This window comes from Ipomoea triloba, chromosome 15, assembly GCF_003576645.1.
Source record: "Ipomoea triloba cultivar NCNSP0323 chromosome 15, ASM357664v1".
In the NCBI taxonomy this organism is placed as follows: Eukaryota; Viridiplantae; Streptophyta; class Magnoliopsida; order Solanales; family Convolvulaceae; genus Ipomoea; species Ipomoea triloba.
In genome coordinates, this window is record NC_044930.1 from 8430229 (window position 1) to 8449484 (window position 19256).

The 19256-nt window shown below is 35.9% G+C and overlaps 1 protein-coding gene across 1 annotated transcript; it reads right to left on the reverse strand.

Annotated features, from left to right (window-relative positions):
- Positions 1–1472: 1472 nt before the first annotated feature.
- Positions 1473–17650, reverse strand: LOC116006516 (NPC intracellular cholesterol transporter 1-like). Its single transcript, XM_031246928.1, has 39 exons — positions 17348–17650; positions 16944–16987; positions 16029–16128; positions 15751–15858; positions 15540–15656; positions 15059–15209; positions 14696–14940; positions 14354–14542; positions 13903–13979; positions 13694–13811; positions 13292–13375; positions 12512–12607; positions 12228–12329; positions 11504–11572; positions 10815–10910; positions 10631–10738; positions 10120–10233; positions 9814–9897; positions 9234–9362; positions 8075–8273; positions 7819–7962; positions 7652–7695; positions 7279–7362; positions 7101–7169; positions 6926–7002; positions 6230–6299; positions 5739–5888; positions 5368–5430; positions 5038–5182; positions 4795–4859; positions 4648–4713; positions 4158–4251; positions 3851–3887; positions 3703–3760; positions 3505–3615; positions 2838–2905; positions 2476–2542; positions 2324–2392; positions 1473–1885 (listed from the first exon to the last, which is right to left on the reverse strand). The coding sequence occupies exons 1-39, from the start codon at positions 17420–17422 to the stop codon at positions 1799–1801; spliced, it is 3873 nt and encodes a 1290-aa protein (XP_031102788.1). The 5' UTR covers positions 17423–17650; the 3' UTR covers positions 1473–1798.
- Positions 17651–19256: the final 1606 nt, after the last annotated feature.

Here is a 19256-nt window from a genome sequence, read left to right on the forward strand (position 1 = left end):
GCCACGACACAGGCGTGTTGCTGCCCATTTTTGCGAACAGCAGCCTCACGGGCGTGTTGTAGCTTGTGTCCAGAGACGGGCTCGGTCATGGGCGTGACGACGACGCCCGTGTTTTTGCCAGATTGCAGCCCCATCCTTGTTTCGCCCGCTTCCGCGCAATATCCCCCCGTACTGTTCCAACACGTACTCTACTCCTATTCTATGCACTTTTCATCTCCACAATCAGCTAAAATCACTCTTATATGCTCCTTTCCCTCTGTTGCATGAATGAGTACAAAAGTTGTTGCGTCCACACGGCAAATGCTAGATTAAGCACGGGAGAAGCAACAACACCGGATTAAGAACGAGAGAAGCAACAACACTGACAGTTGTTGCAAGAATCATTGCCGGCGGACAGGGATAGGAGCCATCAACATAACTGAGCAAGTTCTGGCCCCAAAGAAACGGTACAAGTTGAGTACGTCAAAAAAGAAAATTACGGGACGTAAATTTGATGGAAACAAAATGGTGCATCGTAGACAACGTAATCGATGCTACCGGCGGGCGGCGGCAACAAGGCAGTGGTCTCGGAAACAGTCCGCTCAGAACTTGCGGTATTGTTATTCACTTTCGCTATTAGGAACTTGAATGCTGATACCATATTAGAACATGATTCTTGAAAGCCAAACATAATACGTTACATCAGATAAATATAAATACATGTATTAGAGTCTAACTATAACCAGAACTTATAGAGTCCTAAGAGCAACCCCATCAATGTATCATAGATAGATATTGGAACAGTAAGTGATGATTTGGAAGAGTGAGAAATAGGAGAGAGAGAGAATTGGGTCCTCCTGCAAATATGAAGATATTTGGATTCCCAATAAAGAAGAAAAAATTAAACTTGGCTGCTGGCTGTGCGCGTGACAGCAGCATAAATTATTATTATTTTTTTTATTTTCAGTTTTGTTTTGTTTTTTTTATTCATCCCTACTCATTTTCTCTTTCCTAAACACACTTACAAAAACTCCTCAATAACCGTGAAATATCTCCACTGATAAGGATGCTCTAACAGGAATTTCATTAAAAAAAAACATGGGAGATTTGGAAGAACAAAAAGAGTGACTAGGGAGAACAGGAAGAAGAATAAAGAGAAATTTTGATGCAACTTTCTCGTATCCTTTTTACAAAATTTAAGATGCAACTTTTGATGATCAAAGGTCTTGTTTCACTCTAACCACATTAACTGTCATTTTGCCCTATCACTGCTAAAATTCTCTTATCCAATTGTTTTGGCACCTCTATTTTTGTAAGCTTATTCTTTTGTCCCAGTCAGCCATCACACCATATTACCTAATAATTGCTTTCAACTTGTTAATGACCCTGATTGCACGATATTTCGGATGTAAAAGTAAAACTATCCAATCACACTTTTCAATTTAGTAGTCGAATTATATTTTTACTATAAGCTGCCAATACATATCTAACTATTTAGATAGTGAAAAGACAAAATGTGGATTGCTGAAAGTTTCTTGACATTCCAAAAGCAAGTAAAATAGGTAAGGAATAGTACATTATATACAGCTCTTAGAAAATGTTCTCTAACCATACCTATGCAGTTTTTCACAGTAGAGACAGGAAAAAGAACTGACTTGTATACTAGTCTCCCCTTTCATTGAACCTTTAAAGTTATATTTTACATTTCAACAGTATTCCAATGGACTGATTTGCTTCTCTTCCAAAGGGGAGGGAGGAGGATTGAGTATGCATTCAAGGCCTCTGAATCCTACAAAAGTTAGCCTTACATGGTTCTCGATTAGATCTGCGAGGATGTAGATGGGTGACTCTCTTGCTTCTCCACGAGCACGCACCTTGATGGCGGACCGAACATGCTCAATAATACCTGCAAAGGGAAGTTTAATGTAACTCACTTGGTCCTTTGCTATGGGGGGTTACTATCTTTCCAAATTATTGAATCCCCAACTCTAAGGGCCCCCCACTCTCCGACCCGACAGAGCATCTGAGAGGATGTGAATCATGTTAACTCAGTTGAACACAGATGTTAGATCTTTGCTTACTGCGCACAAGGAGCCCCCCTCACTTTGAGAGATTGCTCCCACACTACCGCTTGTGTGACTCGATCCCTACCCCAAACTTCACTTCTGTGACCAACTGAGATACCCATGCGGGCCCATGGGTGGTTACTACTCACTATTAAAACTTAAGCACTCAAGCAGAAATTGGAACAAAGAGAGGGTATCAATTAGGGTATGTTCAAAATCATAAGCACTCAGATTTCTGAAGGGTAAAATTAAAAATAAAAAGGAGCTTGTTCTCTTACAGGTAAAAGGACTAGACCATGCAGAAAGCCAAGAATAACCAAAGCCAGGTACATTTGGAAGTAGTAAACCTGCAAAAGGGAAGTCAAGGTTCAGGTAATGACACAAGAATATGCAATATTTAGCTTACGAAATCCAATGCACGCTCAAGTACCACAAAAACTTCTGTCCTCGAGAAACAAAGAACAAGCACCCCAACTAGCTTAGTAAGCGTGATGCCACTGCAAAAGAGGGAAAAAAAGGAACAGATGAAGATCCTTTGAGTAGACAGTTTTCTTGTTACATCAAACTATATACAAAGAAGACTTCATTTACATTTTCTGCTCATCTAAACAGCTATGGACTCTGTAAGCGCTGTTAATTTGCTAGTTAGTCTCTTTGCCACTAAACGTAGATCAATACAGTCTAATTTCAAAACTTTACAATGTGGCTTATGACTGTAATATTCCTTTTTTCATTCTAGTAGTTATGTTTTAGCTTTATAATATCATTCATTCCATTTAGATTTTAGCTAACCTGAATACAGAAGCCCCCATAGTGGTCAACGCCTCCTTCATCCGTTGGTTCCTGTCTCCACTGGCTACCTGCAACGAATGCATGTGTACTTTCACAAGTCAAAAGATACACGAGAAGGAAGCCTATATTGACTGAACAGATATAGAGAACATATAATGTGAATAAACAAAAAGAAAAAAAGAGCATGTTGGTAGACCAACCATACACCAACCTTCTAAATGAAGGGTAATTCATCCAACACAAAACAGGAATCTTGGCTGATCCCTCATCATATTCTAAGATGATCTTGTTAACCAAGTATCATCACCTTTTTTCTTTTTAACACAGCAGTCTGGGTGCCATTTTAACCTAGAGCTTGCTAACTCTCGGGGTAGAAAAGACTTATTTATAAATAATGGGTTAAGTAGCATACAAATCTAAATATCCCTGAATGTGTTGGTATCTCCCTTTCAAATTTTTTTTTTCTCCTATGGTTTTGGTATAACTAAAATAAGACATGAATGGAGCCAAGAAACAGAAGAAAAAAGAAAAGTACAGTAGCATGAACAACTGTAAAATAGGTTAAATAGCCTGCCTTTCTAGAGACACCAAGTTCTTTCACTTCCAATTATTTTATGAAAAAAAAACACGGATGTTTTTCAGATACATGAAAGAACAAAAGACTGACCAAGAAAGCATGTGTGATGTGCACACAAAACTCCACCGCAATACCCACTGACATTACAAGGTTAACAACAGAGACTGCATTTAGTTGGATATTCAGGATCGCCATTACACCCTGCAAGATGTATCCATAAATGGATTGGATCTAGGGAAAAAGTCAAAGTAAAGAAGCACTCTCCTATAAATTGTCAAGAGGATGTACCATTATATCCAGAACAATCATTGCCAACACAAGTAAGATCATTGCCGAAGTCCAAAAACTGTAAATTAGATAAAGAAACAGTCCAGTAAAAGGTAATTTTAAAGAACAGTGGGGAATGTAACAGAGAAGCACGATAAGATAAAATAACCTGCATGTGATGATTAAGCATACAAGAAAGACTGCACCTGTTTAAATTGGAAGAAGAAAAAAAAATAAACCAGAGATAAATCCCTTTGAAGGAGGACAGAGTTGACTAGTTATCAGCATAGGCATATTAATGAGTTATGTTCATATAATCCCCATGACCTAAATAAAACTTCGAATTCCCAGTGATATTAAACAAGAATGTAGAATTTAAAAAGGCTTTGAAGCGATACAGTAAGTAGTAAATATATAAATGAAACTCTAACTTTGCAGAACATTAAAACAGCACAAGTCATTCTAATATTACTAACCAATAGCAATGGCAAGGCTGATTAGTGCTGTCTTCCATATGTTCAGGTATTGTTCAAAGAACATATAAAATACAGCATATGGGAAGACCTCCATCTGCACCAGATAATTTGTCTAGATTAGTCAACAACCAAAAAAAAAAAAAGAAACAACAACAAAACAAAACAAGCTTGCCCAATCCACTCTTATCATGACAGGATAAATCTTTACACATGTCATGCTAGTTGAGAAAATTGTGGAAGAACATAATCACCTAAATGTTTGAGTACAAGTATTTCTAGAGGAAGACAAATAGTGACATCTATACTTGATATATGGAAGAAAAATACAAAGAACCACTATCAGAGTATTTCCAGAGGAAGACAAATAGTGACATCTATACTTGATATATGGAAGAAAAATACAAAGAACCACTATCAGAGTGAAGTAAGAAGATGGCCCAAAAACTAGCCATGAGGCAATAGTAATTTGGTGCTGCATCAGAAAAATTACCTTCAAGGTATCAGAAACTCTGGAACTGAAATCCCGTGCTGCCCTCATTGAGTTAACAAAGTCAACCTGAAAGTAAAACAAAATGAAAAGCAGGAAAACTGAAAAGAATAAAAAGTGAAATATTCTTTCTTGTCTAGCATGTCATACTTGCTTGTTAAGAGGGGTGTGATATGAACGAAATGCTGATGCTTGAATAACACCATTCTCATAGCCTGAAGACATGATATAATCATTTAAATTCAAATCCAAGGAAGGGTGCAAGAAACAAGGAGAACAGAGATAATGTAAAACTTGACTCAGCCATCCAATTGCAGACAGTGCAGAGATGTATAACATGCTAAAAGTCAATTTAAAAACATGCATGCAAAATAAGTACGCAAATGGTTCAACCTTTAAGGTCCACGTTGCTAGTGTAAGCCCCATTACCACCTTTAGCACAATCACCAGAAGGTAAAGCACTCAGGAACCATGGGAGTTTCTCTTTGAATTGCGCAGTTGTTGGACGGTCATTTGCTAAATCTGAGTGATGAAAACACTGGAAAATGCAAGTGTCAGGCATAAACCATCGGTTCATGGATAAAAGTCTAGCACAATAGAATTAAAATAAAATACAGAATGATTTTAAACCTAAATACCAAACCAGGAAAGAACATTGTTAGAATAAGAACACAGTTTGTTTCAATGCACAAAACAGCAAAAGTAAAAACTTTTATGGATTACCGTTGTGCAATCCTTGCATATGCCAGTCAAGCCAGAGGAACCATCGCTGGATGAGCAAGGAGGCTGAAAGGATAAACTTTTTAACTTTTAGTAAATATATATATGAAATTCATTCAGTGGTTTAAAAGTGAAGAATAGAAGAAGTTGCATTCATAATAATTAAAAAGAAAAAGAGAAAACACAGATTACAACTACTTCTAGTGATTTAAAATGGGGTTGACAATATAACCATTCATACAACCAAATGCACCTGTAGGAGTACACTCAACATCTTTGAGTTTGAAAACATTAACTATTTTAGATATTATTCAACATGCATATTGCTGATATTCCTCTCTCCAAACATACCCTTAGACTGAAAATAACTGTACCTGGTCATCAGGAGGACAAAAACTCCCATTTGTAAATTTCCGACAGCAACCAAAAGCTTCAGGAGATATCCAAACTAGAAAATCATCAAGCCAAGAAGCAGCTGGTTTAGCAATGTAACTTGACTCCGGTTTTAAAGATTCTCTTGTTATCTGTAGAAGAAGCAACTTTCAAGCTCAAGCACTGAAGCAATAGATGAGTTACCCAACAGTAGCACCTCAGTGCCAATCAAATCATAATAGAATGGCCACAGAGATGGGGATTAGCAGTACTCCGCCACACACCCACCCATCCCCCTCCCCCCGGTAAAAAACAAAAAAAACCCCTTCTTCTTCCTACATTGTAATTGAAAACACTGCATCTTCCCCTTCTCACCCCATGCAATCTCCCCAAATGGGAAATACATTGCTTAATTCTGAATATAGTAATGTCAAGAATATATGTGTCAGAACTCACTTAACATTATTCATAGTGAAGGAAAAATGAGCTTTACCTCATTCAAAAGAGAATCTGAATTACAATGGCTGATAGAGCACAACTGGTTGGTTTGTCCTGATTCTGAACTGAGGGAATGAAACAACATTCACATAACTAGAGCTTTAATAACCCACTGAGACAAACTTCGAGAAATTCCCTTACATTAGATATTGTATATATGATATGGAGACTGCATGTTAAAATGTCAAGCATGCCATCTGATATATGTGCAGAAAAGGAATTGCTAGCCAAAGGATGACTCATATTTATTTGTATATTTATGCATGTGAATAGAGATCTGATCACACAACATAGATTCAAAATAGTAACTTTAAATGATTGAGTTTATTTCTACTCTTGAATATGAACCAACATCCACCCAATAGTAACATTTGTTTGTTATATTTTTTAATTTTATTTTTGAGAGTTCTAAAGTGATTAGAAGACTGGTATTAAGTATCACCAATTAGATTAGTCATATAATACAAGGTAACAGCAATCACTCCAATCAGCGTGAAGATAAATGCAATATGCTGCTTATCAGCATACAAGCAACATCTTCTGCTTCACAAACTATACATGGTATTGAATAATTGATGATGTATGGGCAATTTAGAAAAAGATTGCTAAAGGGCTTGGATTTTATTTCAAGTATTTTGTTCAAGAGGAAAAAGGAAACAGAAGGCTTTTAAGGCTATAAAATACCACATACCTGTAATTATAGTTTTTCACAACAAAGTACAGTGGTGGCCCAATTCTGAGATACTCGGAGATATTACTAAAGTAACCCTAAAAAATTAGAAATGTTGTTATTACTTGCAAGCACCATTTTTTGACAATGCTACATGATGCCATGACGGACAAATTTGCTAGGGTAGAAATCAAACCTGGAGATAAGAATCACGAGGAAGAACAATTTGTTGTTCTAGACCAGGATCAATCCTTGTACATAGTGCCTTTGAGAAGAGAAAGCATCATGAGATCAATATTCTAGTCTATAGCAAGCAAATAAAACTTGAGATAAAAGAAGTGTGTAGTTACAAAGAGTGAAGGGAAATGACTTACAATGCTCATCATCACAAGAGCAGCAAAGACGGATATGACAAGTACTTTCACTCCCCACAGACTTAAGATGGGTGCATGAATCTCCTATAGTAGTGAAACAAAACCCAATTACTTGAGAATTGAAATTAAAAGCAATCACTATATAGATAAGCAAGAACAAGTTTCCAGTTGTGATACACAACTACACAAGATATGCAGCACATCTGTCCAATCAATTGGAAAACATCACCATTGTGATTAATTTTATTAGGTTTAAGAAAGAAAGAGAAAAAGATTCAGGTGGTAAAACATTAACAAGGTACCACATAATCTAGACTCACATGTCAAGCAAGATAACCAAAGAACTATAGCAACAGTAAAGAATTCTTCATACCTTCATATATCGAACCAACAATCCAGGTTTTCTTTGATGACTACCTGCAATCCATAAATTTTTAGTCAAGCTTGTGCTTTTATTACAAAAGTAAGATGACGAGTGGTAATGATATCCTTCCAAAAAAATAAATTAAACTGGTCTAGGTGAAAAGTTGGAACATTAACCTCTGTCAGGGTCAGAATTTGAACCAGAAACTTTAACACATGGAATACAATCAATCCTGTTATCTTCAGCTCTCAGAAAATCATACACAATCAATGCAACAAAAGCAGTAACTTGCAAAAGGAAGTCCAACAGAACAGCCAAAGCTACAAAAATTAAAACAAAAAAAGATACTGAGAAACCCAAAAAAGAGCAAGACAGCCAAGACTAACACATAGTAATCGCATCAGCTACATGAAATAGATGAGAAATCATTACCAGCAAACATGGAAAACACACGACAAGCTGGCATAGGAATGAAACTCCCAACTGCAAATGCCAAAACCTCTGATAGACTAGCTAGTGTAATAGATGGTCCAACTTCTCCAAGAGCATTACTTATTCGTCCTTCTAGAGGCAACTCAACTGCCTGTCTTTTAACGGCATGTACCAATATGCACATATTATCTACCCCAACCTAAAAATCATGAAGGTCAATGATCTTGGAATATGAAATGACAAAAGAAAAAAAGATATCATAGGTTAGACAACCAAGTAAGAGAGATTTTAAAGAATATACTCCAACTACAAAGAAAAAGTATCAAATATAAGTATAAAAATCTAGAGATGGATCTACTATTAGAACATAAGAATGTTTTGTCTTATTCCACTACCACAACAAAATAGTTTTCTGTTCTTTTCATTTATCATCCAAAAGCTAGAACACAAAGAAAAGGGTCCTTTAGATCAAAGATATGCAGTTTGCATCCTCCTTTTTGGATTCTCCAACTCAGAGTGGGATGCAATCCATAAACATTCAAGAAAAACCAAGACTAAGCTAGCACTTCAGTTTCCTTTTCACACACATGGTTGAATTTTTTACTTTGACTTTGTTAAAAATACTAAAATAGTGACATGCCATTATGTTCTAGGTGTGACTCCTAGAAAACCTAGGAGAGATTTTGAGGTCTTATCTTTCTTTCTTTCTACTTCCTTCTGTTTTGCTCAACACCAGAGGGCCATATTGTTCAACATAATTAAAAACAGAAAAATGAGACTCATTGTACAAGGCCTCTGTTTTATGTTATTTTTCATTTATAGGGCCTAACCATGACCTGACCATTAAGTGGTGAGCACTTGGACACTACACCAAGCAGCACCTTCAACATATCCAAATAAAATATTAAAGTATGCTAATTTTCATTTTTCAATTCATCATTCAAACAATAGTATTAAAAAGGTTTGCCTAATGCTGATTTCATTTTTCAACCCACTGTTCAAATAGTAGTAATATTGTAATAAAAGGGTTAGGCCAAATTATATTAAACTAGTTTTGTGGCCAGCAGCTTATGGTAATAAAACACCGCATTATATTCATAATAGCATGAAAACAAAATTTAAAAATATTACAAGTATATTTAAAAGAATGCAATTTTACCGCCAAAACAAGGAAAGGGATGACTTCCATTATAATGAGTGTTGATTTTACTCCCAAAGCACTGAAGAAACCAACTGATCCAAGAACAGAGAGCATGACAAGCACAACTCCTGAAAGGCCGAGCAAAACCTGAAACAAGACATCTCTTTTGAGATTGGCAGCGTTTTGGATGCTTCTGATTAGAGTATACAAGTATAATAACCAACGATGACTATTGTTGGGATTTGTTGCCTTCTCTTTTTCTTTGTGTTCAATTGAAAAGTTGGAATACTCTTCACATCTCAACTATTGGTGCTTATTACAGTTGGATTTGGAATCAGATAAGTGTTAAGAGGATGAAGCATTCATGTTTCATTCAACACCCAAAAAAAAAAAAAAACATGGCCATTAGGAATCAGAAAAGTGTTTAGGTGAGAACTGAGAACACCTAGCATTTAAATACAATATCTTCACCAACAAAAGAATATGAAAGAGAAACAGGATCAAATGGAAAGCTGAAAGATGTATTCATTCATTGAGTTAACAAGAAGTATTAAAATGCGTAATACAGAAAGATAATAATAAGGTTATAATAGCATACCTTAGATGATATATAGCATGAAGAGAATTGAGGAGTGTCTCCCAAAGCCAATGATATGTATGCAAACATTACAAGATAGCTTATCTGGAACAAAACAACTGTAAACATTTTTATTTGCATAAGAGAAGGCTTGTAACAAAATAACAATTTAGAAAATTAAATCTACATCATTAACTACAAAATTTTCAAGTTTCCTTTCGGTAAGAGAGTGGACATTGCAACCTAATTTTTTTTTTTAAAAAAAAAACACACACACACACAAAGGTTAAACTAAAAAATTTCAAATTGCATAGAGGAAAGAGTTACCAATATAGTTATAGCATCTGCAGTGCTTTCTCTTTTCAGTTCCTCTTCAATAGAGCTTTCCGATGAGAATGCTAGAGTCAAATTTTTTGCTTGCACCATTGGCAAGATTTCATCCTGTATAAAAGTTTTCATGTCCATATATCCCAAGGATGAGTTTGCATGTAAATGTAGTAAGAACAAGAAGGCCATCACCATACAGAGTAAAGATTTGTCAGTAGTGAAGTGTCTACAACATTTTTTCTTTCAAAAAAAGTTTTGCAGCATTCACCATCATTAATTAGTTGATTCTTTAAAAGTTTTTCAATTTAGTTCAAATTTTTGTACAATTATTGAAAGAATAATTTAGTCTTAAATACAAAGCAAGCATGATAGGAGTGAGATTCCTAATCAAAAGAACACTACCTAAAATGCACAATTGGAAATCCTACCAATGCCTTATTTCATCCATCACTGTAGTCACAGACACTATTATCAGTTTATGTATAAATAAATTCAAGAAGAAGAATTCAACCTTAAGTAACTGGATGAAAGCCTTCTCCCAGGCAAGTGCCCTTTTAGTTTCGTTGCTTTCTTTGTCAATTGCGTTATTCACAGGATAGGTTATGATAAATGCAGAAGCCTGTACCAAAAACAATGTTGTGCCCTTAATATACAACTAGTGGTTCATGCAAAACAGTAAAAGAGAAATGAATTACCTCAGAGTAATTTTTACCAGAGAAGCCACCAAGAGAAGTGCTTGGATCAAGGGGAGCTTTAAAGGCACTCATACAATGTTCCGATGAAGTATAGTGCTAAAGAAACATCCAACAAGAGAAATATTGTGCATTTAATAAGTGGAGAAATGGAAAACTAGAGAAAGGAAAATAAAGAATACATTTAGTTGTACATTTTTCCAATTCAAAAAACAGAGAATGGAGATTGGAAAACTGAAGAAAGGAGAAGTGAAGAATTGAAGTAAAAGCAGCTGGCCCTTTTTTCCTTCTTTTTTTGCTAAACATTATTAGTTTTATTTCAAGGAAATCTAAACAAGTAAATGGACTGAAAGTTATACTAGAGGAATCAGTGCACGTTAGGGCAAAACATTGGTCACTTCACCCTATGCTTTTATCCTATGAGGGTAGATGTTGTAGTCTAGATGAAATGATTTCTTTAATTTCTTTCTTCTATTCAGAGTGTCTCTTCACAGGAAATTAAATTATATGTTAAGAAATGGGGAACAGGATATATTCCCAACACTATCAAGTTCCATTTAGGTCAGTTCTAGATGAGTAAGCTATTCGCAGTACTCTTTTTGCTCATTTACAACAAAAGAGAGATTAGAAGAGTAATAAAACAAAGTAAATGAAGTGAATGTCTCAGAGGAACTATATAGTTTGAGGCATACCTCAAAACAATACTGGATGTGATCAATACCCCCATAATCATCAAAATTTGCAGGATTCATCTTGAAATACTACACACCAAACAGGTCTAAATCAATCACAAAAGATATATGAAGGGAGCAATATGTCCACAATCAGCAAGTTTTGGCAAGTAATGTTAAAGAATGAGTTATTGAAAACTCAGATCAAGTCAAATTTTAGCCCAATTAAGGGTAAAAAACGCTAGTAAGCCTGCAAAATAGAAGTCCATGTGCCAAACCACACAACATTAGGAAACATTTTGAGCTCATTTTTAGTGGCGATTATCTTAGTTACTTGCTCCAGGTTTCTTAGGCAACTAAGGTTCTTTTGTGCACCTTTGCAGAGATCATTTTCTGCTTCCCACAAACAAGAATTTTATAAAAGACATTTACATCAAACTGTTGTCCATGTTGACTTCTACAGGTAAATGGTATCACAAGTTTGGATGACATCTTTCCATTTTATAATTGGAGTAAAAAATGCTTCCTACCAGTAGTAGCTGTATACTTCATAAAGAAGAAAATTTTTATGGATTCAGTCATTCAGATATGTGAAATTTTGAAAGTGCCATAGATTCTAACTCAGAGTCAGACATGTATCTCTGACTAATAGAAGTTTGAAATCTGTTTTCAGAGACATACATCACAGGAACACAGGACAAGCAGGCAACCATAACAGCAATTTTTATATAAAATACAGTCTTACCTGAAGAATACTTTGAGTAGCACAATCCTTGCCAAGTGGCTTCAAACAAATATCAGTAAGAGAAATAACCGATCCAGAATAATTAGCTTTGATTGCATCTACCTATTTCAACAGCGCACATTTAGTTTTTGTCAATGAAGATAAAAAACAGAGGATCATTACTTCACTTTGTTAAATGACTGCAGTATGCAAAGCAGAATAATGATGAAACTCATGAAAGTATATACTCTCAGAATATCTTATAGCCTATTAAGGAAGTACATGATTTGCATAAAAGATATCACCTTTCTTTGTATGTCAAAAAGCAACTTGATGTTGTCTTCTGTAACAATGGGAGATGGTTTCCCATTCTTCATGTCAGGATTTACAGCTATTATGAGCTGCAAAATATGTGAGGTGTTAGTCTAGTCAAAATGTCAAATATAGTTAGGCTGCTACATTCCCCCAATAAAAGATCATATGTAACCAACCGCTTATTGAGTATATGGAGGCTATAGAAACTAGGTTTGGAAAATGCAAAATTGCAAATACACACATAAAACACATAAATCCAATACATAGATTATCAAGTTAAAAGGAAGACTAGAAAGACATTCCGATGAAACTAAAGGGGAAAAGTACAGAATATAAGCTTATATAAACTATCAATTACTAGACTGAATTTAAACACACAACTGGCTTTGATCTGATTGGTAAACTGAAGTTTACTTAATGGTTCTTAAATTTACTTGTAAATTCTAAAACCATATAATTCAGCAGAAAATTTGAATTGGGGGCTAATTTGGGATGAATTTTCAACTTGCAATACAAGTTTGAGTTGGATAATGAAGTGCATGCAAAACTGTCACATAAATATGAGTTTTATAGTTCAAAACTAATTATAACTATGTGTCACTGCCTCCTGCTATTTAATTCTCTTAAATAGTATCAAGTAAGAAAGTGAGATAAGGTCCATAAAAAGAACCAAATGAAACCATCTTTATCAACTGCGGAAACATAGAAAGAGGGTGGAAGGGAAGGGAAGGAAAATGTTCAGACCATGATTGAAAGCAACAAAATATAACCTGCTCAATTCTGTAAAAAGGTGCTAGGTGGCTGTCAAAAAATTCCTTCTCTTCTGCAGCTCTACTTCCATGGCCAACCCATAGCTGCAATAGTATAAGGATTGAATGTTAGCTCATTTATACTACAGATGATGAATTCCAAACAACTTTGGCATGGCAACTTAATCCTAACACAGGGAGGTGAAACACAAGTATAACTCCTTTTTCTAAGCATTAATTACTGCAACTTAATCCTACTCAAAAGCAGAAATCACAATAAGAAATGCAGCATATAGTCATCACATATTGAGCAAAAAAAAGGTAAAGTGAGATAAAACAAAATAACAAAATCCATGAAGGCATTGACAAGAAATTGAGACAAACGAATTAGTCAAAATAAAATATCTGAATCATGCATCATACCTTCTCAGGCCTTGTTTCAACTCTAAAGCGGAATAAACCCAAGCAAAGTACCAGAACAATGATCAATGATGAACAGAATACCAGGGCTGGGTTCCTAGCAACCCAAGTTCCATATTTCCTAAAGAAAAAAAAAAATACATTTATATCAAGATCTCTAGAAGAAAAAAGGCCTAATTATTGTATATCCAATAACAATTCAATAGGGTTACCTATAAAACTTTGATAGATATCCTTGCACAAGTGAAAGTTGAACACCGCTCGATATTTGGGGGACATCCTCGAGCATCTGAAAAATTGACAAACATCAACAACAGGGAAGAACAAACATATTATGATTGTAATAACTTAAACTGTTCCAGAAATTTATGGAGAAGCATGCTCCTAATGTGGAGTTAAAAGTTACAAAATACACATATTTGGCTTTCCTTCTAACCTCAGAAGTGACCTCTCTCTATACACACACAAACTGAATAGGACAATGTTCAAGTAAAAAAAAACTATTTTATAAGTAACACACATTTTCCTTTTCTTTTATCAAATGAACTTGTTTAATTAAAATTATTAAATACTCAAGCTCTGTAAAATCACGATAAAAATGTGAGAAGTACCACCATCCAAAACTCAAAAGAATAAAAAAAGAAGGGCATCATTAGGGCACACCTGCATTGAGACATTCTCATCTTTTTTACCATTAACCTGGTGGATAACACCAGCATCAGGAGCATTGACCAATGGTTTTGTTCTAGAAGCTGGAGTCCTCTCTTTTCTGCTATGAAGAAAACCCCATCCAAGAAAAACGGAGATCAATATCACATAAATTATAGCTACAGCAACTTCAATACACCTTGCCTGCATTAATTAAAAACAGATAATGCAACAGCTTTATTTAATTTATATAATTCAATAAAAAAGCAAGTATTACACTCATTATGTGTACACTTTCAGATGTCCACATCCAAGAGAACTAAAATAATTAATTGGGTATAATTAAGCTACTCTCACCTTGAGAGACCCAAACCTCACTGAACAGGAACCTTTCTTTTGAGCTGGTGAAGGAGCTACATTTGAGCATACTGAAGACGAAGGGCAATCACCACAAGAACAGCCTAGTGAAGTGTCTCCACAGGAATATGTAGAGACATTCATAGGTTTCATCTCAGAAGAATCAGGAGTTGATCTAAAATTAATTGCATATGGTGATCCTGGTGCACCAGGCGCTGCTCTTCTACCAATAAATGTGTACCATTCTGTCAATATCGGCACTCAATGTCAACAAACATACTGAGACCATCAATTTTGCTCACAACACAGAAAATAGATAGAGTTTAGATGCAATTGTTTGTTCCCAGGCCCAAGGAGTATTACCTCTAAAATTTTTAGCACCTGCACCAATGAATTCAATTGCTCTAGTATTCATAGTGCCAAACTTTACTTCCTTGCAGGATTCATATAAACCCTCACCAAAAGTGTCCGTTATAACATAATCTATCCCGTTTACAGTGAAATTGCTCATAACCTGAAAGTAATGGATGACAAAGAAAATGATGTATGTTACCCAAAACCAATTAGAGACTAGCAATAAAATTTTACTAGCAAGAAATATTTGGAAAGTAAATCAATACTAGAGGCCAGTAAAAGTGTATGTATCACAAACACAATTAATCCTAATTGCATTGTATGCATAAAATTTTTAATATTTGTTCTGATTAGCACAGTATCATATAGATAATCTTTAAGGATTACTGACAGTGTAATGAGATAGATAAATATAACTGATAATTATAAAGAAAGCAACTGTCTTGAAGAATTAGAAATATGGAATTCAAAAGATGTATTAAGTACTGACTTTTAAAACAGATGTCACATTTATAAACTGACTCTGGTTTGGAGAGCATGTAAGCTCACAGAATAGATTCAAGAAATTTCTCAAGCATGCTGGACATCCTACAAGAAATGGGATTACCTGCAAAAGATATTAACACACGGAAATTGTTGAGAAAAAACTGATTACTTAGAAATATATCAAATGAAGTGGGATTAAGGCATAACCATCTTACTTGCTGGACCTGCGATCTTAGAGTGTCAAACTGAGCCTCTGTACAGCAGACATTTCCAGTAATAGTTGGGCACAAACTTTGAATCTTGGATGAGAGCAGATCATCAGGCTGTAAAGAAAGAAGAAAAGAAGAAAGAAAAGGAATTCTAATTTCAGTAGCATTTAGATTTTTCACCACAGAAAAAGAAACAATAATGGAAGATGTCAATGTTGATGCAGCACGGCATGTCTTCCATTGAAGAAGAAATGCTTCATCTATGACTATCCAACAGTATTTACCTTAACAGATGGGGAACCAAAGGGGCAATTCAGAACTTTACCATCACTGCGATGTCCACAAATGTCATACATGGCACAATATCCTTCAGAATGTCTTTCCCTAACCATGTGAAGGAATTGAAGCATTCAGGTTTATTAACAATACAAAATTTTCAACTTTCATAGACCACTCATAGAAAAGTAACCTAAGACATGAAGTCAGTAATTTCAGCCTTTCCTCCTTGACTACTTAAGCCATGGCATGATCAGTAAAAATAGAACATTAGTCAGCAATATTTACATTCACATTTTTTGTTATAGCTCACACAATAGGAAGTATATTACATGAACTCAAGAATCACAATAGCAAAATTCTTCAGTGCCTTCTTAAAATGAAAGAGTGGGGGATTTAGTTATATCAAATGGTTAAAAAAAGAAGTGGTTTCTTTCAAAATTACCCCATATTTCCTTTTTTGGCCTAAAGTCTTTATATATATGGCAAAAGATACATGTTCACTACAGTAGCATTACAGTGCAGAACTCTTGATCAAATGAGAAGAACCACATAAAAAGGCTTAATGGTTATCACTCCCAAAAAAAAAAAAAAAGACCGACCTGGGCAATAATTTTATATCCTTGTACCTAGGAGGCTAGGAATTTAAATTTTCCGCAGAGTACTGTCATTAAAATACTGGGTACTACAGTATGATATTAACCACCAAAAAAAAAATAATAATAATAAAATCGCAACAACAATAACCAACCATTCATATGAATTGAACCTAACTTCGTAGAATTTTAAGTTATTAGAGTGGTCCTAAGCTTTACTTTCAGAGTTTCAGAAAACAGTTAAACTACCAAAAACAAATAAAAATAAGGAAAACATTATATTAAAAAAAAAAACAAAAAAAAAAAGATATATCAGAAGTAACTTACCCATTGGACGTCTGCGCTGTCACCTTAGAAACACTAAAGAAGACCTACAAAATGCATGGTTCTGTAAGCTGAATATACATACTCCTTAAGAAAAAAAAAATGCTTCATCTTCAAAAAGTTGAAAATGCAGAGACCGCTAGAAACATCAAGTTCAGTTACTCATTGAAATTTTTACAAATAGAAAACAAAAAAAAATATCTGCACAAATCCAAAGACTCTCAAAATTATGCAAAAAACAGTCCAAATCAATCGGAACAGGAATCCTTTTTTCCTTGCTTGAAAAAAACAAAAAAGTGAAACAGGTAAAATTTTGTCGCTTAGTGAGCAGAGAGGTAAAACTGTAAAAGTGCAGACATCCATCCACAAGTGGCAGAATTGCGTGGATGGAAGAAGAATTCCGATACCTGAAGAAACAAAGCAGCGGCGAAACAAGCCATGAGAGAAAAGCTCAGTCCCCTTCCTCCCGGAGAGAACTCCATTCTGGTTTGGATTGAAGGAGCTGGGCTGGTCAATCGGCGGTGTGAAAAGGGGACCCTGGCCCTTGCAGCGGAAAAGCAGGATTTAGTGAATTACTATTACTGAGTAGTGTAAATGTGTAATACGGAGGAGTAGTATGAATATAGTGAGGAGCAACGAAGAATGAGGTGGGTGTAATGAGTATTTATATCTGATTCATCTGTTGCTTATTATTGTTGGCGCAGTCCACTCTGTCCACTCTCCGAAGTCCGAATAGCTTTATTAGCTTCAATAAATTTTGACAAACCACCCACCCCACCCCGTAACCCCATTTCCCTTTTCCAAATGGAATTTTATGACTCATGACGGATGACGTTTTTTTGCGTGCACCAACTGCTTTCTACACGGACTACTATTAAGTATTCACATATAATAATAGTATAATCGCATCCTCAATAACAATAATTTTTTTTTTTTTGATTTTGAGGTGCTAGCTAGGAGAAAGATGAGGAGAGAGAAGAAGAAGAAATGTGAGAAAACAAAAAATAATAATAATAAAACAGGTTTGACACGAATTATGACTGGCTGCTCCGGGTGGGTCTCAAGGAGATTATTTTTTTTTCTGGTTGGGCTCACTCTTCCTGCAAAAATTAAGATATTTTCAGGAGAACCTTAAACACTCTTTCTCCTTCACATAAGCCTTGAAAGTTCCAAAAATCAGTCAAAATTCTCTATTGGGATGTGTTAAACAATAGAATACCTATCTAGAAAACTCAACTAAGTATTCGTATATATGTTCTGTGTATATATGTACAGGAGAGTAGAGCTATTTATACTAGTGTAGAACTAACCCTAGCCACAGGTTCCTAACACTAAAACATAGGGCTAAGAGTAGATCTCTCAACTAACCCCTATATCTATAACACTTCCCGTTTTCTTGTTGGGTGCACACAAGCCGGTTCCTCCTGAACCATTCTTCTTCAACCGCCGGTCTTCCACAATAGTCGCGACATATGCCAGGTCCACACCACCCCTGACACCTGTGTTGCTTATCACTGCAACACCCCTGTACAAGGACTACCTCCAACTCCCACACCTTAGCACTGCTCCAAATATAATGCTAACTCCATATTAAATTAAATTAACTTAAAACAAGCGACTCCAAAACGATAAACCAAACACAAACCCTCAAGACTTATTGACACGATAAACCAAACAACTCAAAACAAAAAACCTACTGCCTCATTATTTATCAGCTTTATCCTTCTCCAGGGTTGGTCATTTTCCAGCACAGACCTATTGTTGTCTGCACCACCTCTTCCACTATCTCCATCATAAACTGGCGGTCACCACCAATTCCAAACTGCCGGCCACAACCGCCACCACCATCTACTACTGTTGTTCACCACCATCTGCTATTGTTGCCCACCACCATCTGCTGCTGCTGTCTAGTGTTGGCAGCATGGTTGTTCACGGCACAAACGACACAAACCTGGAGAATACCCCAACAAAACTTCTCACTCTTCACTTAGGTCGAACCTCCTCTTCACGGCGAGACTCCTGGTGTGATCGCCGTCCCACAAGATCACAGGAAAAAGGCCTCACGCGCCCCCACGCGCCAGTGCATGGTCATCGGAGCTCCAGTCAGCGTCGTCGCGTGGCAGCGCGTAGCGGCTCCGCTTTCTCCAGCAGCGTCGCCTCCTTGCACAGATCAATGCCCACTAGGCTCTGATAGCATGTTAAACAAAGGCAGGTGCGCGTTTCAAACACCTGTCGCGCGCTTAGCTGGTGCGTTCCATCAGTGAATTACTGTTCCAAAAATCATTTATTGCTGATGAACCATTGTTTTCTCTCATC

What these genes read in the sequence shown, in the direction of transcription:
- LOC116006516 (XM_031246928.1), bottom strand. Translation starts at nt 17,422, where the DNA reads ATGGAGTTCTCTCCGGGAGGAAGGGGACTGAGCTTTTCTCTCATGGCT. An exon ending in TGTTGGTTCGATATATGAAG is followed by an intron (nt 7,363 to 7,651) that starts GTATGAAGAATT and finishes TCACTACTATAG; the next exon opens with GAGATTCATGCACCCATCTT. An exon ending in TGCTTAATCATCACATGCAG is followed by an intron (nt 3,761 to 3,850) that starts GTTATTTTATCT and finishes TCTAATTTACAG; the next exon opens with TTTTTGGACTTCGGCAATGA.